This window comes from Asterias rubens, chromosome 7, assembly GCF_902459465.1.
Source record: "Asterias rubens chromosome 7, eAstRub1.3, whole genome shotgun sequence".
NCBI lineage: Eukaryota > Metazoa > Echinodermata > Asteroidea > Forcipulatida > Asteriidae > Asterias > Asterias rubens.
Genome location: NC_047068.1, coordinates 811,651 through 832,206, shown reverse-complemented (window position 1 = coordinate 832,206; position 20,556 = coordinate 811,651). Strand labels below are relative to the sequence as shown.

The 20,556-nt window shown below is 40.1% G+C and overlaps 1 protein-coding gene across 2 annotated transcripts in view; it reads right to left on the bottom strand.

Moving 5' to 3' along the window:
* Window positions 1-20,556, bottom strand: part of LOC117292973 (coiled-coil domain-containing protein 57-like) — a 33,144-nt gene that overhangs the window by 3,960 nt on the left and 8,628 nt on the right. For both annotated transcript variants that reach the window (XM_033775156.1, XM_033775155.1), the window contains exons 3-16: window positions 18,905-19,038; window positions 17,398-17,608; window positions 15,552-15,709; window positions 14,137-14,211; window positions 13,467-13,667; window positions 11,389-11,547; window positions 10,812-10,974; window positions 9,917-10,054; window positions 7,282-7,477; window positions 6,758-7,059; window positions 4,272-4,472; window positions 2,869-2,925; window positions 1,307-1,393; window positions 267-509 (exon numbers count right to left, since the gene is read on the bottom strand). In XM_033775156.1, the coding sequence (XP_033631047.1) occupies window positions 267-509; window positions 1,307-1,393; window positions 2,869-2,925; window positions 4,272-4,472; window positions 6,758-7,059; window positions 7,282-7,477; window positions 9,917-10,054; window positions 10,812-10,974; window positions 11,389-11,547; window positions 13,467-13,667; window positions 14,137-14,211; window positions 15,552-15,709; window positions 17,398-17,608; window positions 18,905-19,038 (2,325 nt within the window). The remainder of the gene's footprint in view (window positions 1-266; window positions 510-1,306; window positions 1,394-2,868; window positions 2,926-4,271; window positions 4,473-6,757; window positions 7,060-7,281; window positions 7,478-9,916; window positions 10,055-10,811; window positions 10,975-11,388; window positions 11,548-13,466; window positions 13,668-14,136; window positions 14,212-15,551; window positions 15,710-17,397; window positions 17,609-18,904; window positions 19,039-20,556) is intronic.

Sequence of the window (20,556 nt, the reverse complement as noted above, 5' to 3'; positions counted from 1 at the left end):
AACAAAGGTTTATACACACCCACGTGACGCGCTCTCCACCAATAGGAATAGCGAAACTGTCTGAGGTATTTATGAATTAATATTTAAAGGGGAGTTTCTACCATCATTATCTTCAAACTGTGTAAGTTTAATGTAAATCTGTGGACATTGTGTTTTTTATTAGAAAAAAGTACATAGACCCTAAGTGTCACGACCGAGACTTCAACCCTCATTCTGCTGATCAGAAACTGTTGACAGCCAAATGAAACCATTTCAAACTGACTCACCTGTTTAGTGAGTGCATACTGCAGCTTCTCCAAGTTGTTCAGTTTACCGCTGATCTCAGTTGCTAACTCCCCAGCGGTGGTACGCCCGTCATTCTTTGCTGTAGTGGTTCCCCTCGGTCCCTGAACAGGGCCTGTGTATCGAGCCAGTTCCGATCGTAACCTGTTGCCAAGCTGGATGAGTTGCTGTCGCTCCTTGGCTAGACTGCTGATGTGGTGAGCGGCTCCCTTTAGCTTTGATTTCAGCTATCAGTTCAAATAATAATAATAATACTAATTTATTTAATTTATATGACGCTCTCTCCAGGACCAGCCTGCTCGAGGCAAAAACAGTATTAAATACCAAACGAAAAATATACGGAAAAAAATTGAAAAACTACACAAGTAAAACTAAGCAAAATAGAAATCAAAGCCTTATTGACAAAAAAGGCATGAACACCATAATACAATCAATCAATCAATTGGTTACAATTTAAGTTCAAAACAAGAACATGTTAAAGTTCAATCAAGAATCTATCAAAATGAGCAAACAAATTTTAAGTGTAGATTTGTAACATAATCTACAATTTAGTGTATTTTCATTACAATAGATCAACTTTACTGTCTTCCCAAACTGAAAGATACGATTAAGTGCAATAAAACATTGGCTAGTTGAATATATGTTATCTTTCATTTTACACAACTTTTTCCAGTTGTGTAAAAAATCACTTTATTAACACAGTTTATTATTAGCTGAGCAAACTGCAGTGTACTCGATAATGTTGCAAGCACTAAAACATGCCTCCTTATGTTGTAAAACATATATAAAATGTGACCGACTGTCGTTTGTTAACGATAGATAGACTAACTAGTGTTGTTACTATTGGGAAATCCAATTCATTGAAACTGTTACATAACCAACGGGGGAAATAGTTTAAGTCAAATAATAGACTCTAAAGTGTAGATTCATGAATACAATGTACTCGCCTTCGGCTCGTACATTCTATTCACGAATCTACACGTTCTCGTCCATTCTCCTTAACAGAATCAAGTTTGAGGCTTACCACTGTCTCTGCTTCACTCCCACCTCTAGCTGCAAGCTTCATCTTCAAGGAATGAATCTCTTCTTGAAGTTGATACACAAGGGCTGGCTATAAAATTAAACACAATTCATAAATACCTCAGACAGTTCGCTATTCCTATTGGTGGAGAGCGTGTCACGTGGGTGTGTATAATCCTTTGTTTATGACCAGTAAAAAGTATTGAAACATGGGCATGACACGCGAAATCGCACCTGTGTATATAGACAGTTTCTTCATTCCTATTGGTCGAGAGCAACGGCCGGGGCAGTTGTGCCACATCACGCAATACGCGCGCAGCATTCCCTTATAAGGAGTTGTTTACCCGAGGGCGGCGGAGGGCTTTACCATTTCATAGCTGGAGGGGTGTTGTGTTGAAAAAAATCATTGAACAATTATAATTTTTGCATTTATTTTACTTTTTGACCAAAACTGTTGATGTTTTTTTATTATGAATGGGAATCAAATTGTGTTGAATCGGTTTTCAACTAGTGGTTTAAACCCGCCGAGGCCTGGTTCTTGATAATTTACCTTGACTTCGTCTCGGTAAAATTATCAAGAACCAGGCCTCGGCGGGTTTAAACCACTAGTTGAAAACCTCTTCACCACACATTGATTCCCTTATTTATACAGATAAAAGAAGAATGACCTAAGGATTGTTGTACATTTAGGGTCTGGGGCCAATTTCACAATGCTGCTTACATTGAAGGCTCATTATTAAGGAGTTCTTGAAATGTGCTAGTATGCAGCCAGGATACAGCTATAGAGCAGATTGAATAAACCCTTTTTTGCTATGAAAGTCGCCATCTTGTAGGTTAAATCGTATGCGCGTCTAAATGCGTACATCAAAGAAACACGCAGCATGCAGCATTCCCGGTTTGATTTCTACGGCACATGCACGCACACGCTCGCAGACGCCATCTTGTAGGGCAGATATTTGAGTGGTGACGTCATATTCAATATGGTCTATAGGTCAGAAGATGAGTTTTGTACACAATCCATTGTCTAGCCAGAATCCAGTGCAAAGTGTGGACAATTGGTGAAATACAGTCATAACTTTTGGATTGTGTGAACAATCAAATTATTTGCTCTACCACTCAAATGTATGTTTCATCTTAGTAGATTGTGAAGTCCCATGTATACAAAATACTTGTATATTTTTATATTTTTTAAATTCTATTTTACTGTTGTTCTTTTTAGGACCAGCTGGAGAGGAGAGCCTCACGACAGGAACTGTGTTTCTTTTAGGCAATCCTTCAGGCTCCAGCTGTTTCATTTTCTTCAATGTATTCAAATTCCTCTCTGCTGTACTTTTCAATGTGTTTAACTTAATTAACTGAATAAACTGAATTTTTGTACTTTTTACTCCCGAGAAATTAAATAAGTATAAATATATAAGTATAAGTCTCGCGCGTATTCGAACATTGTGGTAAAGTAAAGTATACAAGATTGTTTCCTTCACGCATTAAAGAATTGTATGTGGTACCAAAGTTGTCCCAAACATCTTTGAAAATGCGCGAAACTTGCACAGTCTCTAGGTTTATTACCTGTGTGTTTCCGACGACTGGTTGATTAGAAACTAAATCCATCTTCAGAGCCGATACCTGGAAAGATAACAAATAGTTCAGCTAAACTCAAAGGATGACGCTATGATGACGAAAACCAAACTTTAAATCTTCTCTTCAACTTCTCAACGCTTCGTCGCGGCTCGTCATTTGTTTCACGAGTTCTTATTTCTCAACAATAAATACAATTAGTATTTTTTGTTTTATTTAAATATTTGTTTTTAAATTAATCCTGTAATTCTTATTTATTGATCTCTTGATTCACCCCAGAAAGGAGCACACAAAAATAGCAATCATTAAAATATTACAGATAATTTATAACAATTATGTTGTTGGAACAGTGCAAAAAGAGCGCTCCATTATAAGTTATCACACAAACGCGAGTGGAATACGAAAAAATATAGCGCTTCTGCGTCCCATATCCAACGAGGCCGAGTTGTATATGGGACGCAGACGTGCTATATTATTTCGTCCTCCACGAGCGCGCGTGTTATAACATATTTATCTTCCAGTCTCATGTGCAACACGCAAAGTTTAAAATTTTAGAATGTTATTTTGCGACGAACAGCATGCACGCACACAAAGTTTAGAATGTAATTTTTTACACTGTCCATATACAGAGCGTGACCCATTGACATTCACAATACGCACTGTGTAATAAAAACAGAGGAAGTAGGATATAAAACAGGGGAAGTAGTATATATGTTTTTATCCCCCTAGTAGTTCGAGCATCTGATTGGTGGATTAGCGTGACTGGAAGATAAAAGTATATGTAATACACTGGTTTACAATCACATAATACAAGTCTGGCAAAGGTCTGGTTTATAAAAAAAAATTAAAAACCTCTAAAAATACACATTACTTATGTTTGTGTCAGATTTTAACTAAGGACATTGACTTCTTGAACTCCAAAAGACGTCATGATGACGTCATCATGTTGTTTTGAAAAATTTTGCAATTTTTATAATTTTAGTGCAAATCTTGAAGACAAAGCAAGGTGCAATGTTTGTTTTTTACATCAGGCTTTTACTCCCGGAAACCGAACACCTTGAGTTTGTTCACAAACTCTCAACGTCTAGTTTATTGTTAAATTTTACTGTTTTTATAATGTTCAATCCTGTAATGGACCGTTCCGGCTTTCCACTAAGCTTCGCCCACCGCACACGTGAGCAAGACACGTGTACGAGCACTCCAAATGACATTCTGCACGATTCTGCCGCATGACCGAGTTTGTCCGACCACAATCATTGCTGTGATTGGTCAAATGGGTGAACGCGCACAGTTTGATTGACAGGCCGGATTGGTCCATTGGCGCTTGCGCAGCTGTTGGATGTTGTATAAAATAAAATAAAATAAAATAAAATAAAATAAGTAAGAAATCTGACCTGATTGCCGAGAGCGGTAGCCTCCAGGTTGGTCTGCAATCCTCCCTTGAAGTACTCATCAGCTTCTCGTCTTGTCTCCGCCAGCTGGAGCTCTAGCTCCGCCACTCTCTGCCTCAGGCCGGCGGTCTCCGAGGCATGCCTACGTACTGAGGTAGTCAACTCATACTGTAGCTGCTCAACCTCTACTTGCTTCTCATAGGGCTGCAGTAGAAAGAAAAGGAAGAGCACATAAATGTATGTGGGTTCGAATCCCACCCGAGTAACATGCCTGTGATATTTTTTCACAGGACTCGGGAAAGTTCTGAGTATACAGTGCTAACACACATCGGTGTATGGGTAAACAACCAGAACTAATATTCTTTATCCCCGATGCAAATTTAACATCACACATAAATGTAGTTTGAAGAAATAGATTAGTTTTCCATCCTCTAGTTTGAAATTTAGACAACACCCAGCTGCCGTCTAAGAAGCAGCTCACTCATTACCACGACCTTGCGAAGATCATGTCAATCATCCTGATCTCAAAATATTATCAATTGTCGGGGAATGATCGCTGTCAAAATCCAGCAATTTAGCAAATTGAAGACTCCACCCAACTTTTTCTGCTTGTACGATAATGGCGGTCCCACTCAACTTTGCTCCGCTTATTGTTGGCCACGATCCGGCTACGCTTAACATGTTCAAAATAAGCGTGGGGAGAGCTTGCAACTTCCTGATCTACATGTAGGTGATCCCACCCCGACCAAACCACGCTCATGGAGGTCCTCCCACGTTTTGCCCACGATTTGTCCGCGATTGGCCATGCACTAGGCCATTTTCCACCGTAGTAGAAGTTGCGTCTACGTGTGTATTAGAGGTAAACCGATTATGAAACAATGGATATGCACAAATTTGTACGCGCGATGCACAGTATTGGCCAATGAACAACCTCTACTTGCTTGACATAGGGCTGCAAGAGGAAAGGAAAAACACCTTTTTTTTCTCCAGCTTTCTCCAGAAGACGATCAGAGCATACTGATCAAAACGTTGAGTTGAAACCAACAGTTCTTTTCAGAACGACCCCAACTCATTTAGAGATAGTCATTACATGGTGTTACCGCAAACCTTTCTATATTGTATTTCCACCATGCAAAATTTCAAATCCTACTTAAAAATCCTTTTGTAGCCCCTCTAGCTACCGAGAAGTTTAAGTGGTCTAGTTGGCGAGACATCTGCTTTGGAATTGTAAAGGTTGTGAACTCGAATCACATGTAAAATGTCTGTAATTTTTTTTTCACAGGACTTGGGGAAGACCCGAGTGCTAGCACACATCGATGCATGGTAAAAAACAAACAATATTCTTGATCTCCGATGCAAATTTAACATCTGGGATTCGATCTTCCTCTAGCTGCCGGGCAATCTAGGTAGTCTAGTTGGTAAGACACTGCTCTAGAATTGCAAGGGTCGTGGGTTCGAATCCCACCCGAGTAACATGCCTGTGATATTTTTTCACAGGACTCGGGAAAGTACTGAGTATACAGTGCTAACACACATCGGTCTACGGGTAAAAACCAAATAATATTCTTCTTCCCCCTATGCAAATTTAACATCTTATAAATCATTGTGATACACGCTGCTGGAGTAGGCAGTATCGATGGTCCAGTTGGTGAGACACATAATAGACCCTTCCCATGAAATATGTAAATTGCACATAGCGCGTGTGCACTAACATTTTGGTTGGCAAAATGAGAGAACATCGCGCTGTTTTGTACACGGCTAATGACGCAGACGCGATTGCGCGTCTGCTTAGTGCAGAACTCTATGGCGTTTGTCAACCAACAGGGTATGTACGCATGCGTGAATGTTATTAGCATATTTCATGGGGAGGGTCCTTTGTTTTTAGACCAAATCCGTTAAGTCAAGCCTTCACATTGAAGTGGCCGTCCAGCCTCCTGATAGGTGAAATCTCATTAAAGACACTGGACACTATTGGTAATTGTCAAAAAACAGTCTTCTCACTTGCTGTATCTCAACGTATGCATAAAATAACAAACCTGTGCAAATTTGAGCTCAATTGGTCGTCAAAGTGGCAAGATAATAATGAAAGAAAAACACCCTTGTCACACGAAGTTGTTTGCTTTCAGATGCTTGATTTCGGGACCTCAAAATCTAATTCTGAGGTCTCGCAATCAATTTCGTGTAAAGTACTTCTTTCTCAAAAACTATGTACTTCAGAGGGAGCAGTTTCTCACAATGTTTTATACGTTCAACCTCTCCCTGTTATATTCATTTTTTGTTTTTTTTACCCATATACACCGATGTGTGTAGCACTGTATACTCAGTACTTTCCCGAGTCCTGTGAAAAAAAATCACAGGCATGTTACTCCCTGTTACTTGTTACCAAGTAAAGCTTTTATGCTAATAACTATTTTGAGTAATTACCAATAGTGTCCAGTGTCTTTAAGCACCCTAACTGCCCTAACCCTAACTCAAGATAAGTTTCTCACCTGTTTTTGCAGTTGACCGATATTGCTCTCTAGGTGCGTTACCCTTGCCTGCTGTCTCTTCAACTGAGCTGAGAGAGTCACTTTCTCAGAGCGTAAGGCACCAATGGTATCATTGAGTGATTGTACATGACTTCTTATGTAAGCGTTATCCATCGGATCAGCCTTGGTGCCCAATGCGGCTCCACTGATCAAAGGTGTCCCATCAACAACATTCTCTTGCCGTTTAGTTTCGAGTTTCTCTTCAAGGTCACGGATTTTCAGTTTGAGATCACGGCTTTCCTTTTCTAGAATCTTGACATAGCCTGAAAAGCAAGAATCATAAATTAATTCAACACTGGACACTATTGGTAATTACTCAAAATAATTGTTTTAGCATAAAAACTTACATGGTATTGTGCAATTTGAGCTGTTGATAGTACAAAACATTAGGTCAGCATTACGTTAACAAAAACCAACTGACGACCCTACCTTCAAAAACAAAAACTTAAAATCAAAAAAAGGCTTTTAAAAATCTCAAGTCAAACCTTCTGTGATTGGTGGATGACTGGTTCCATCGTCTCCGGCTGCCATGGTAGCTGATTTCTGATTGGCCCCTTGCTGGTTCTCCCCGAGCTGTTCCATGTCTTCCCTCATGCCATGTATGACGTCCCTCAGCAGCCTGTTCTCTTCCTGTAGTTGCTGTGATGCAGAGCCTGTCTGGTCGTCTTGGCGCTCTTTACTCTGCAGGGAAGAGAGTCAATGCCGACAAAAATGTCTGAAATTGGGATTCAAATCTTAGGGGATACATTGAAATGATGGCATTTTCAACCTGTTGATCACCCTTTGGAGTTCTAGATTCCAAGGAGCTTTTGGGAACAGTATCCTCAGTGCTAGAGACTTAGGCCGTGTCCGAATTGGCGACTTTGGCTACAGCTACGGCTAGATCAGCACGTCTGTCAGTGTTGAAGAATAGGCAGACGCGCGCGCTCTAGCCGTAGCTGTAGCCGAAGTCACCAATTCGGACACGGCCCTAGATCAGAGAGCATGTCTTATTTAATTTGGAGAAAATACAGTATTTTTTATTACTAGGTTGACTTTTAAAATGTCTGAAATAATAGTAATAATAATAATAATAATAATGGCTTCATATAAAGCGCACATGTCCGTCACCCACTGCTCTCCTGGCGCTGTAACATACAGTATTTCCTGCCAGATTGTGGGACTACATTTGAATTATGAGACTTAATTCTGATTAATGCTTTAATAGATGCTGTGGCGCAATTTGCTTCCGATCGGACCAGGAACACCGAGGCGAACCCCTTCTCTTTTTTATAAGTGCACTGGGTTCTTTTACATGCGTTACATAACACATGGGACCAACGGCTTAACGTCCCATCTGAAGGACGAAGCAATGGTTAAGTGTCTTGCTTAAGGACACAAGTGTCACGGCTGGGGATTCGAACCCACACTCTGCTGATCAGAAACACCAGGGTTTGAATTCAGTGCTCTTAACCGCTCGGCCACGACACTTCCACAAAAGACTGAAAAATCTCATCGAAAGACAGTAAAAATTTCTTATTGTCAGGCTTTGAACAATGGACAGGTGGAGATAATAATACAGCGGCCAGTTAAATAAATTTTCATTTGAAAAATTCTCCATTTGCTGAAATACCTAGAGTAATTTTTCCCAATGACACGAATGAAGTTATCAATGCAAAAACGTGCTAGCTACATGCACAAGCAATACTTAAAAACACAATATGGACAAAGTTTTGAACTTGCCATTTCAGCAATGTACTGAAAGGATTTGGGTACTCTTTCAAAATGTCCATAGATTTACATTAAACTTACAGGGTCTGAAGATAATGATAGTGGAAAGCTTCCCTTCAAATAATACTTACTGAGGTGCTGTCGTTTTTGATAAATGAGTAAAACAATGTCATGAAAATACGTTTGTAAATGCTTAAAATAATTTTCATGACATTGTTTTACTCATTTCTCAAAAACTACAGCACTTCAGCACGTAATATTTTCAGGGAAGCTTTCTACTATCATTATCTTCAAACTGTGTAAGTTTAGTGTAAATCTGTGTACATTGTGTTTTTTGTCCTACAAAAAGTACATACACCCTTTAAGCCCTGGGCCCAGTTTCATAGCGCTGTTTAGCGGCCAATTTTAGTGGCCAGTGCCTACTGTGCATTTCATAGCTCTGCTAACCGTATGCACACAAAAAGGCAAGCTAACGTTCCGGTGCTTACCGCACAAAAATATATGACTTCACAATGCAAATCGTCGGTAATTGCACAATATGGCCGCCCTAATCTTCTGCTAACCTGTAAAATACGCATCCACCTTAGCAATTTTTTTTTGCTACAGTAAGCACAACAATTTGATTACCGTTAAGCAGTGCTATGAAATTGGGCCCTGCTAGTTTATACACGTTTCTCTCATAGCAAATTTTTCTGCTACAGTAAGCACAAAAATGTGATTACCGTTAAGCAGTGCTATGAAATTGGGCCCTGCTAGTTTAAACACGTTTCTCTCATTGGACATTGTTTTCTCGCTACCTGTTTTGTATTGTCTCATTGTTTGTCTTCTACAAGCATTGGCTTAATTCTGACAGTCTCATACTCTCTTTGTTTCGGTCTACATAGATTAAAGGCAGTGGACACTATTGGTAAATACTCAAAATAATTATCAGCATAAAACCTTACTTGGTAACGAGTAATGGGGAGCCTTGTAGCTTTATAGTAATGTGATAGTATAAAACATTGTGAGAAACGGCTCCCTCTGAAATAACGTAGTTTTTGAGAAAGAAGTAATTTTGCATGATTTTGAGACATCAGAATTAGATTTTGAGGTCTCGAAATTAAGCATCTGAAAGCATACAACTACGTGTGACAAGGTTTTTTTTTCTATCATTATTATCTTGCAACTTTGACAACCAATTGAGCTCAAATTTTCACAGGTTTGTTATTCTATGCATATGTTGAGATACACCTAGTGAGAAGACTGGTCTTTGACAATTACCAATAGTGTCCAGTGTCTTTAACTATTTTACCCCACCTTCTGTGCTTAATATTTTGCTTATCTGTGTTTTATATTTTGAGAAGATTAGTATGAATTAAATGTTGACTTGATTTGATAAAAATAAAAGGAAACTGTCAATGACAGACCAACCGGCAATATATCCCTGTTGATTTGTAGATTGTTGTTCCTGAGTGTTGCGAATGCATGGTCCCTATCAGCAGTCAGTACTCTGATGTAATCTTCTCTTTGTGAAAGCTCTCGATCCTTCTCCTTCACTGTAGCCAGAGCCTGGTGGTAGAGTGGAGGGGAAAACATGCGTTGTCATAAGACTGCTTTATAGGGTGTCATGGCCAAGCAGTTAAGAGCATCGAATTTAACGGTCTATGTAACTTTTGTAAGACAAAAATCACAATGTCAACAGATTTACACTAAACTTACACAGTTTGAAGATAATGATAGTAGAAAGCTTCCCTGAAAATATTACGTGCTGAGGTGCTGTAGTTTCTGGGAAATGAGTAAAACAATGTCATGAAAATAATTTTCGTCTCATGAGACAAAAATTATTTTAATCATTTACAAACGTATTTTCATGACATTGTTTTACTCATTTCTCAAAAACTACAGCACTTCAGTAAGTAATATTTTCAGGGAAGCTTTCCACCATCATTATCTTTAAACCCTGTAAGTACAATGTTAATCTATGGACATTTTGAAAAAGTACCAAAATTCTTTAAGGAACACGTTGCGTTGGATCAGACGAGTTGGTCTTATGGTTAGATTAGGGGCAAGCTTTTGTGTAGTTACATAAGAGGCGGTGAACACCCATACACAATTCTGAATGGATGTATATGGCTCAATGGTACCAGGGTTTGCTCATCCTGGAGGTTGCTATACAAAAGCTTGCCCCTAATCATGTGGCGTAGCAACTGTCTCGATAGTCTGAGGAATTCAAATGTAAAGGGTGCATTGTAACTAAGCAAGTCATTGTACCAGACATTAATCAAATTTAACTCGCAAATGGCTTATCGCAGGCCTGGTGCAATACCTCATCTTTGGAGTTGGTCAGACGCTCAATAAGTTCCTCTGACTTGCTGTACTGCACCCTTTCTAAGTCCTCACAGCGCCGTTGCCAATCCAGCTCAGCTTGGGTCCTGGATCTCTCTAGATTAGCCTCTCTCTCTATAGCTAGAGACAACTCCTTCTTGTATCTGTGGATCATATTAAAAGCTAAATTACTCAAAATAACTTTTGTTGCCAGACACACAAGGTCTGAAGGCCACTTCAAGGTGTGGGCTACAATTATTTTTGTCCAGAGGCCGTTGCCACCTACTCCTAGGGCTGAAACAGGGCTACCCCTTTTACAGTCCATACGGATGTAGGCTTGGGTATCATCAGTCCGAAGCCTGGCCGGTAGAGCAGAAAGCACTGCCTCCCCAATTTTATTTAGCAAGTGTCACGACCGGGATTCGGACCCACACTCTGCTGACCAAACAGCAGAGCTTGAATCCGGTGCTCTTTACCGCTCGGCATAAAAACTTACTTGGTATTACAAGCAATGGAGAGCTGTTGATAGTATATACAAATTATTATTGTCGCTATAATTAGAACTTGTCTTCCTTTACCTTTCTGTATCTTCTTTTCTCTGGACCAGTTCACCTTTGAGTTTGGTCTGGGTGTCTCTGAGAGTCGTTATGGTAAGGTCCTTAGTGACCATGTCTTGGGAGACCTTGGCTAGCTGGGCATCCGAGTGCCGCCTTATATCCCCGATCTCATGCTGGAGTCTTTAAAAAGGGAAGGTATAATATCAAAGTCTAAGGGCCATGTCACACGAGGCAATTTACAAGCAACCAGTTCCAGGCAATCTCCAAGACGAAAAGGCATTACCATTTCAATGTTCACGTATCTTTCTTGTTGATCGTAAGACAATGTTAGAAAATTAATTTTTTTTCACAGGACTCGGGAAAGTACTGAGTATACAGTGCTAACACACATTCGGTGTATGGGTGAAAAAGCGCAATTAATATTCTTTATCCCGATGCACATTTAACATCTATTATAATGTTAGAAAAACTACTCATGCGCAACCAAAGTGGTCATGAAGCACGCACTGTAGTTGGTTGCCTCCAAGTTGCCTGTAAAAGTTGCTTTGTGTGACAAGACCCTTATATAGCGCACGTACATGTATCTACAAAACAAGGTACTCAAGGCACTGAGTACATGTATATACAAATTTTCAGAAAGATAGGTTGCAATGATGAACACTGAGACCCAGTTTATAAGGGTTTACAAGGTGCTACGGCGCAGCCACAGCCAAGAACACCGGGGTGAACCCTTTCTCTTTCCGATAAAGACAGTGGACACTATTGGTAATTGTCAAAGACTAGCCTTCAATGTTGGTGTATCTCAACATATGCACAAAATAACTAACCTGTGAAAATTTGAGCTCAATCGGTCATCAAAGTTGCAAGATAATATTGAAAGAAAAAATCACACTTGTCACACGAAGTTGTGTGCGTTTAGATGGTTGATTTTGAGACCTACAGTTCTAAACTTGAGGTCTCAAAATCAAATTCGTGGAAAATTGCTTCTTTCTCGAAAACTATGGCACTTCAGAGGGAGCCGTTTCTCACATTGTTTTATACCATCAACGTCTCCCCATTACTCATCACCAAGAAAGGTTTTATGCTAATAATTATTTTGAGTAATTACCAATAGTGTCCACTGCCTTTAAGTGCACTGGGTTCTTTTACATGTGTTACATAACATATGGGACCAACGCCTTTACGTTGTCCCATCCGAAGGACGAAGCAATGGTGAAGTGTCTTGCTTAAGGACACAAGTGTCACGGCTGGGGATTTGAACCAACACTCTGCTGATCAGAAACACCAGAGTTTGAATTCGGTGCTCTTAACTGCTCGGCCACGACACTTCCACAATATACATTTGGTAGTCACTCTTAAGTGACTAGCGTGTGGGTTCGAATCCCAGTCGTGACACCTGTGTTCCTGAGCAAGACGCTTAACTATAATTGCTTCTCTCCACCCAGGGGTAATTGGGTACCTGTGAGGGCAGAGATGGTTCTTGTGATTGGTTTAGTTGAGTAGCGCATGTAATTGTCGCACAGGTTGTAAACTCCCCGGGAATTGAGATTGTTTAAAGCCATTGGACACTTTTGGAACAGAAACAAAATTAAAAGTTCACAGATTTACAAAAAGGGTTTACAGAAGGTAATGGTGAAAGACTTCTCTTGAAATATTATTCCATGAAATGGTTTACTTTTTGAGAAAACATTAAAACAATATCAATTCTCAATATCGAGAATTACGGATTTATTTTAAACACATGTCATGACACGGCGAAGCGTGCGGAAACAAGGGTAGGTTTTTCCGTTATTTTCTCCCCGACTCCGATGACCGATTCAGCCTAAATTTTCACAGGTTTGTTATTTTATATATAAGTTGTGATACACAAAGTGTGGGCCTTGGACAATACTGTTTACCGAAAGTGTCCAATGGCTTTAAGGAATGATTAAAGGCCCAGTGACCAGGGGTAATAATGTCGGACGCGCTTTGAGAAGCCCTCAGGTGTGATACGTGCTGTATACAAACTTTTTATTATTATTAAAATTATTGGCAAAGTTCCCTTGATGGGAAGATCATCTTAACAGTGTTAAATTTGAACCCCTGTTTTCTCTACCCACTTTTCAATGGTGACCTCCTTCTCCTTGATGACGTCTTGGTAGGACCACTCCTCCCTCCTCCTCTCTACCTCCGTCATCTCAAGCTTACTACTCAACTCTCTTATCTTGTCTTGGTACTCTCTCTCTACCTCACTATGGCTGCCCTTGATCTTCAGGACGGCTGCTTCTCGTTCCCGGGCGTACTTATCAAGGTCTGCGTGTCTATGTCAAGAAAATTGCAGAAATTGTAGGCAAAGTGTTGGCCAAAGGAGTGTGTGTGTGTCCTTTACACGCAGCGTTACAGAATTGTTAAGAATCAAAAATCGTCAAAATCACAGATTTACATAAAACTTATACGGTCTAATGATGATGGTAGTAGAAAACATCCCTTGAAATATTTCTGCTTGATTTTGAGGCCTCAGATTTAGATTTTGAGGTCTTGAAGTAAAGCATCTGAAAGCACACAACTTCATGTGACAAGGGTTTTTTCTTTCATTATTAACTCGACCAATTGAGCTCAAATTTTCACAGGTTTGTTGTTTTGTACATGTATGTTGAGATACACCAAGTGAGAAGACTGGTCTTTCACAATTACCAATAGTGCCCAGTGTCTTTAAGATCAACCTTAGCTCTTTGTGAAGTTGGCTTCTCTTAATAAAGTTCCATGAAAATTGTTATAATAATGTCTTACTTTCTATTGAACTCCTCCATTGCTCTTTTAACAGACTGTTCCAATATCTCCAACTGGCTTTCCAACTCAGCAATCCTAGTCAATGCAAAGAGAGATGATAATTTGTCTTTAGCTCTCACGCTGGTGGACGTGTATGGAAATAAATAAATAAAATGACATTGGGTTCTGCTCTGGTCATTGTCGGGAGATAATAAATGCCTATATATATATATATAAACTGTATACAGGAACAGTATTAGCGAGTGAACGCTGAATAAATATCAGTCTCTACTAATACAGAGTTCTCCAGGACAAACGATCACTGGCTACGTCACAAAGCCGTAGAATGTCACTGTGGGTTTTGAGGGACAGCTGACGAGCATGGAGGTCTTTACGTAGGATGTCGAGTAAGTTACTTTTGTGGCGGCCACGACGGCCTCTCAGGTGTCCCGATCCAACTACTGCGAACATGAGAGCATTCTGAGCGGTTGAGTCGGGATGCAGTCGAAGCACATGCCCGAGCATGCGCCACCTTGCCTTCCTCACTAATTCGGATAAGGGACGAGCTCCACATCGAATATAAATGCCTAGTCCACAAAAACTATTAGTCTTTATCAGATTTCTAAGTCACTAGTGAGTAAAGAAAAGAAAGTAATCGGCCCACTCAACTGAGGAATTACAATCTTGAATCAGTAATTCAGTTTGTTACAGGGCTTGAAATAACAACACCGGACCACAGGCCTGAGGCCTCTGTGACTTTAGCGTGGGGCCAGTAAGCATACTGTGGGACTAGCAAGGTGGTCTTTTGTTTTTCAATTGAATAAATTTCCTCATTGTGTTAACATCTTTACCAACAAATTTAAGTGATACATAATGAATGTGACTATGAATGCGATAATTATCTTTCCATTCTCTATTTTAAAGACATTGAAAGGCAATGGACACTATTGGTAATTGCTCAAAAATAATTATTAGCATAAAACCTCACTTGGTAACGAGTAATGGGGAGAGGTATATAATCCATTGTGAGAAACAACTCCCGATGTAGTTTTTGAGAAAAAAGTAATTTTCCACGAATTTGATTTTGAAACCTCAGAATTAGATTTAAGGTCTCAAAATCAAGCATCTGAAAGCACACAACTTCATGTGACAAGGTGTTTTTTTCTTTCATTATTATCTCGCAACTTTGACTGCTCAAATGTTCACAGGTTTGTTATTTTGTGCATATGTTGAGATACACAAAGTGAGAAGACTGGTCTTTGACAATTACCAATAGTGTTCAGTGTCTTTAAAGTGCACCGTTTAAACACAAATGAAAGAGATTTTCTCTGACTGCTTGTTCAACTCATTTAGATTTGGGTAACTTTGTTGACCTACAAGCCTTGCAGTCTTGGATTCCCCCCTCCCCCTCCCTAAATCCGACCCCTGTTATGTACCTTGCGTCTTTCATGCCAGCCTGGTCATGTAACTCCCACTCTTTCTGCTTGAGCTGTTTCTGCAGATCTCGTACGTTAGAGTCAGCATCACCGAGCTGACATGATGACCTCTCATTGACAGTACGGACTAGCTCTAACTCCTTACTCAGTAACTTCACCTGTAGACATTGATTATAATGGGTGCGTTCGTTTAGCTTCCCTGGGTCTACCCCGCCGTGCTCACTCGGGTAAGCCCCCTGACAAGAGCTAATCGAATGATCACACTCGCCCTCTCGTGGTAACGTCATGCACCTCAGGTCACCCCCAAGTGACCCACTCGACAAGCAGGGCACTGGGGGCTGACCCGGGTGAGCCCTTGGAATGACGTCAGAGCTATTAGAACGTTATCGGGGCAGACCGGGGTCGACCCAGAGAAGCTAAACGAATGCACCCAATAATAATAATCAAAACCCCAATCATTCAAGCTCTACATTGGCTGCCCATACCACAACAAATCAAATTCCAGATTCTCCTTCTCACAGGCTCGTAATGGACTGGCTCCATTCTATATCAAAGACCTCATCGCACCCAAACTTCAAACTTTCTCAATACATCTCCGCTCATCATCCACAGAACACCTGTACTTAGCTCCTGGTCCATGTACCCATACTCGCTATGGTGCCCCCAAACTTTGGAACAATCTCCTTATCTAGGATTTTAGGCATTGCATGGTGAGGTATCAATGTGTATTTGTATATTTGGTTTGCGGTAACACCATGTGTGTACCTACTTGCCAGGTAGAGTTTGTTCATAGAGAACTGTCTTGCTTTATTCTACTGCCGCGGAGTAGATAATCGCAGGTTCGGGAGAAAAGAACTGTCCTGCTTTTTAACTATTACCAGGGCGGATGGTATAGAAAATAGACTGGACTACTACTTTAGCTTACAGGATTGTAATTAACTGTAATGCCGCGGAGTCAGTTCTGAATTGGTCTCAACGTTTTGACTAGCTTGCTCTAGTCATCGTCAGGAGACGATTATCATCCGCTATTCCCGAACTGTGAACACATTCAAAACTATATTGAAAATCCACCTGATTAACTCATGAATGCTTTTTTCCCCTTTTTTTTGCAGTTGAATGGTTTAATGAGTCTTGCAGCCCGTTGAAATTGAATGATCTTATTTGACCAGTGAATGCTAAACTGGTGAAATTTAAGTATTCCTTATAACTGTTGAATAAGGGAATCAATGTCTGGTGAAGAGGTTTTCAACTAGTGGCTTAAACCCAACGAGGCCTGGTTCTTGATAATTTTACCAAGACGAAGTCAAGGTAAATTATCATCAACCAGGCCTCAGCGGGTTTAAACCACTAGTTGAAAACCGATTCAACACACTTTGATTCCCATTCATAAATACCTTTTTGGTAAAAAAACATCAACACTTTTTGGTCAAAAAGTAAAATAAACGCAAAAAATTATAATTGTTCAATGATTTCTTTCAACACAACACCCCTCCAGCTATGAAATGGTAAGGCCCTCGGGAAACAACTCCTTATAAGGGAATGCTGTGCGCGTCACGCGTATCACGTGATGTGGCACAACTGTTCTAGCCGTTGCTCTCGACCAATGGGAATGAAGAAACTGTCTTATATGCACAGGTGCAAGCTCGCGTGTCACGCCCATGTTTCAACACTTTTTACTGGTGTTATATCATCTGTTCAAACACCCCCACGTGATGCCCTCTCGACCAATCAGAATGGATAAACTGTGTTAGGTATTTATTAATGCTGATTCAAAGGGACATATTCTGTTTGTTATTAATTTGTTATTAATGAAGTTTCCAGAAAACTGTTTCTTAACGGTACACACCTTCATTTCATGAGCAAGCGCAGTAGCACTCAGATCATCCAGCTGGTTCCGAAACTCATTTTCCCTCCTTCGTAAGACTTCATCAAATCCTGTCGACAGCTCCTGACGCTGGATATCAAGATCCTCCTCCACCTCACGTACCTGTCTCTGGAGGTTGCGTTTGATGTTGGCGAGGTTCGTCCGCTCATTCTCCGTCTCCAAATCTTTCGCTCTGCATGAAAGGAAGAAGTAATTAATAGTAATAATATTGGGTTTTTAAATAGCGCTTTAAACACCATGTCTCAAAGCGCTTCCAACATTGTTACCCTGATCAATGGACAATTTCATTCCTTAAACCATCTCAGCTCCCTGGGGAGTATACAGCCTGTGCCGCCAAATATGTAGTGCACTAAGCTAATAAATCACAAGAACCAACTCTGCCCTCACAGGTACCCATTTAACCATGGGTGGAGAGAAGCAGTTATATTAAAGTGTCTAGCTCAGGGACACAAGTGTCACGACCGGGATTCGAACCCACACTCTGCTGAACAGAAACACCAAAGCTTGAGTTCGGTGCTCTTATCTGCTCGGCCACGACACCTCAATGAAGTCAGTGTTTTGGTTTTTGTCAATGCTGATTTATGGGCAAAATTATTAAAACATGAAGAATGATGATACAATAAAATACACCTGTAAGAGTTTAAAGGAATGTTACAGAATTGGTAAGAAATAAAAAATCACAAATTTACATCAAACTTACACGGTCTTATGATGATGATAGTAGAAAACATCCCTTGAAATAGTTCTGTCTGAAATGTCATATTTGATGAGAAATAAATAGTCTGTAAAAATTTGAACTCAATTGGTTGTCGAAGTTGCGAGATAATAATGGAAGAAAAAAACACCCTTATCACATAAGTTGTGTGCTTTCAGATGCTTGACTTCGGTACCTCAAAATCTAATTCTGAGGTATCGAAATCAAATTCGTGGAAAATTACTTGAAATTACTCAAAAACTACATTACATGCACTTCAGAGGGAGCCATTTCTTACAATGTTTTATGCTATCAAAAGCTCTCAATTGCTTGTTAATACCAGGTAAGTTTTTATGCTAAATATTATTTTGAGTAGTTACCAATAGTGTCCACTGCCTTTAAAGACACTGGATACTATTGGTAACTGTCAAAGACCGGTCTTCTCACTTGGTATATCTCAACATATATGCATAAAAAACAAACCTGTGAAACATTGAGCTTGATTGGTTGTTCGAGTTGCGAGATAACTATGAAAGAAAAAAACACCCTTGTCACACGAAGTTGTTTGCTTTCAGATGCTTGATTTCAAGACCTCAAATTCTAAACCTGAGGTCTCGAAATCAAATTCGCGGAAAATTACTTCTTTCTCAAAAACTACGTTACTTCAGAGGGAGCCATCAACCTCTCCCCATTACTCAATACCAAGAAAGGTTTTATGCTAATCAATATTTTGAATATTTACCAATAGTGTCCACTGCCTTTAAACATACTTACATCTTATATTGTTCAATATCCGTCTGCCTGTCTCTGATCCTTTGCTGGTAATGCCTCTGGAGTTCATCTCTTGCTTGAGACTCCCTCTGCGCTGTCTGGTGTAGGTCGTCCAAACAAATCTTCAGTTCACTCACCTACATATTTTTATAAACATTGAAAAGAAATTTTTTTAACCTGCCTTTACAACAACAATACATGTTGTAGGCCTAGGCGACTAGTGCAACTAGTGTCGTAGTCGTGACTATTTAAAATCATTAGTTGAGTCGCAACTACTGTTTTTTCATCTACTCAGTTAATTGTGCTGCAATGACTACTACAAAACAGTTGTGACTACTACAAAAATAGTCGCAGCTACCTGCCTGGTGTACCAATTGTGTCACTCACGAAGGTTCAAGACTACATAATTTACTTACAAAACACAATCAGACATCGGTGACACAATCCTTCAATCCTTTCAGCTTGATTTGTTTCTACATATGAACGTTGTGATTGCGGCACACATTGCCACATTGCATCTTAAGAACTAGCCGCAACTAGTGTCGCAGTCGCTACTATTTGAGGTGCGCCTAAGTCGAGTAGTAAGTTTCACTAGACAACCCAAGCCTAGATACCACTATGCCAACCCAACCACATTTTAAAAGGTGAAAACTGCAAGATACATTTCAAAACACCTCAGAATTTGTCTGCTACAAAATAAAACATCATGTACATAAGAACATTAACACATGATTGTTTATGCTGTAGCTGTTCTGAGAAGGTTGCTTTTCAAAAATTATTCTATCCTTATTATAAAATTCATATAAATATTTTCTGGGGTTTTGGTTTTGATTTGACACTGATAAAGACAATTAGTTTTAACAATCACACCCGAGTGTACACCTGTGCTTTTTTCACAGAGTTTGGGACAGTAGTGAGTAGCAGTGCTCACAACATATTCTTTATCCCCGATTCATATTTCCCTTTGATTAGATCTTTACGGTCCCCGCTGCTAAAATATTGAATTCCAACTGCCTCTAGTAACCATCAATGCTAGTGTTCTCGTTGTTCAAAGAGCTCGGGTACAAGTAAGTACTTAGTATACAGTGCTTACACACATCAGGGCCCAATTTCATAGTGCTGCACCAAGTGAGAAGACTGGTCTTTGACAATTACCAATAGCGTCCATTAATTAGGGAATAACAGAGCGAGGACCCTGTCTTCACTGCGTGGTAATGAAGGGGTTGGTGGCTCGGTCCGTTAACAGCGCCAGCCACCAACCAAAGTCATTACCACGCAGTGAAGACAGGGTACGGACACTGTTATTCCCATAAATAAATACCTTTTTTAGCGAATTAAACCGCTAAAATTTTCCACATTTTGTGACTTTTCTCTCGGCTGTCCTTCCAGACATGTTCAGGGGCCATGTTTGAGCTTTTAACCCCTTTACATTCCGTACGGATGTAGGCTTGGGTATCATCAAGTCGAAGCCTAACCGGTAGAGCAGAAAGCACTACCTCCCCAATTTTATGTAGCAAGTGTCACGACCGGGAACCAAACCCACACCCTGCTGATCAAACACCAGTGCTTGAATCCGGTGCTCTTAACCGCTCGGCCATGGCACTGCGTACGCGCAAGTGCGCGAAGTTGCAATGAAACTAACATGATATAATAAG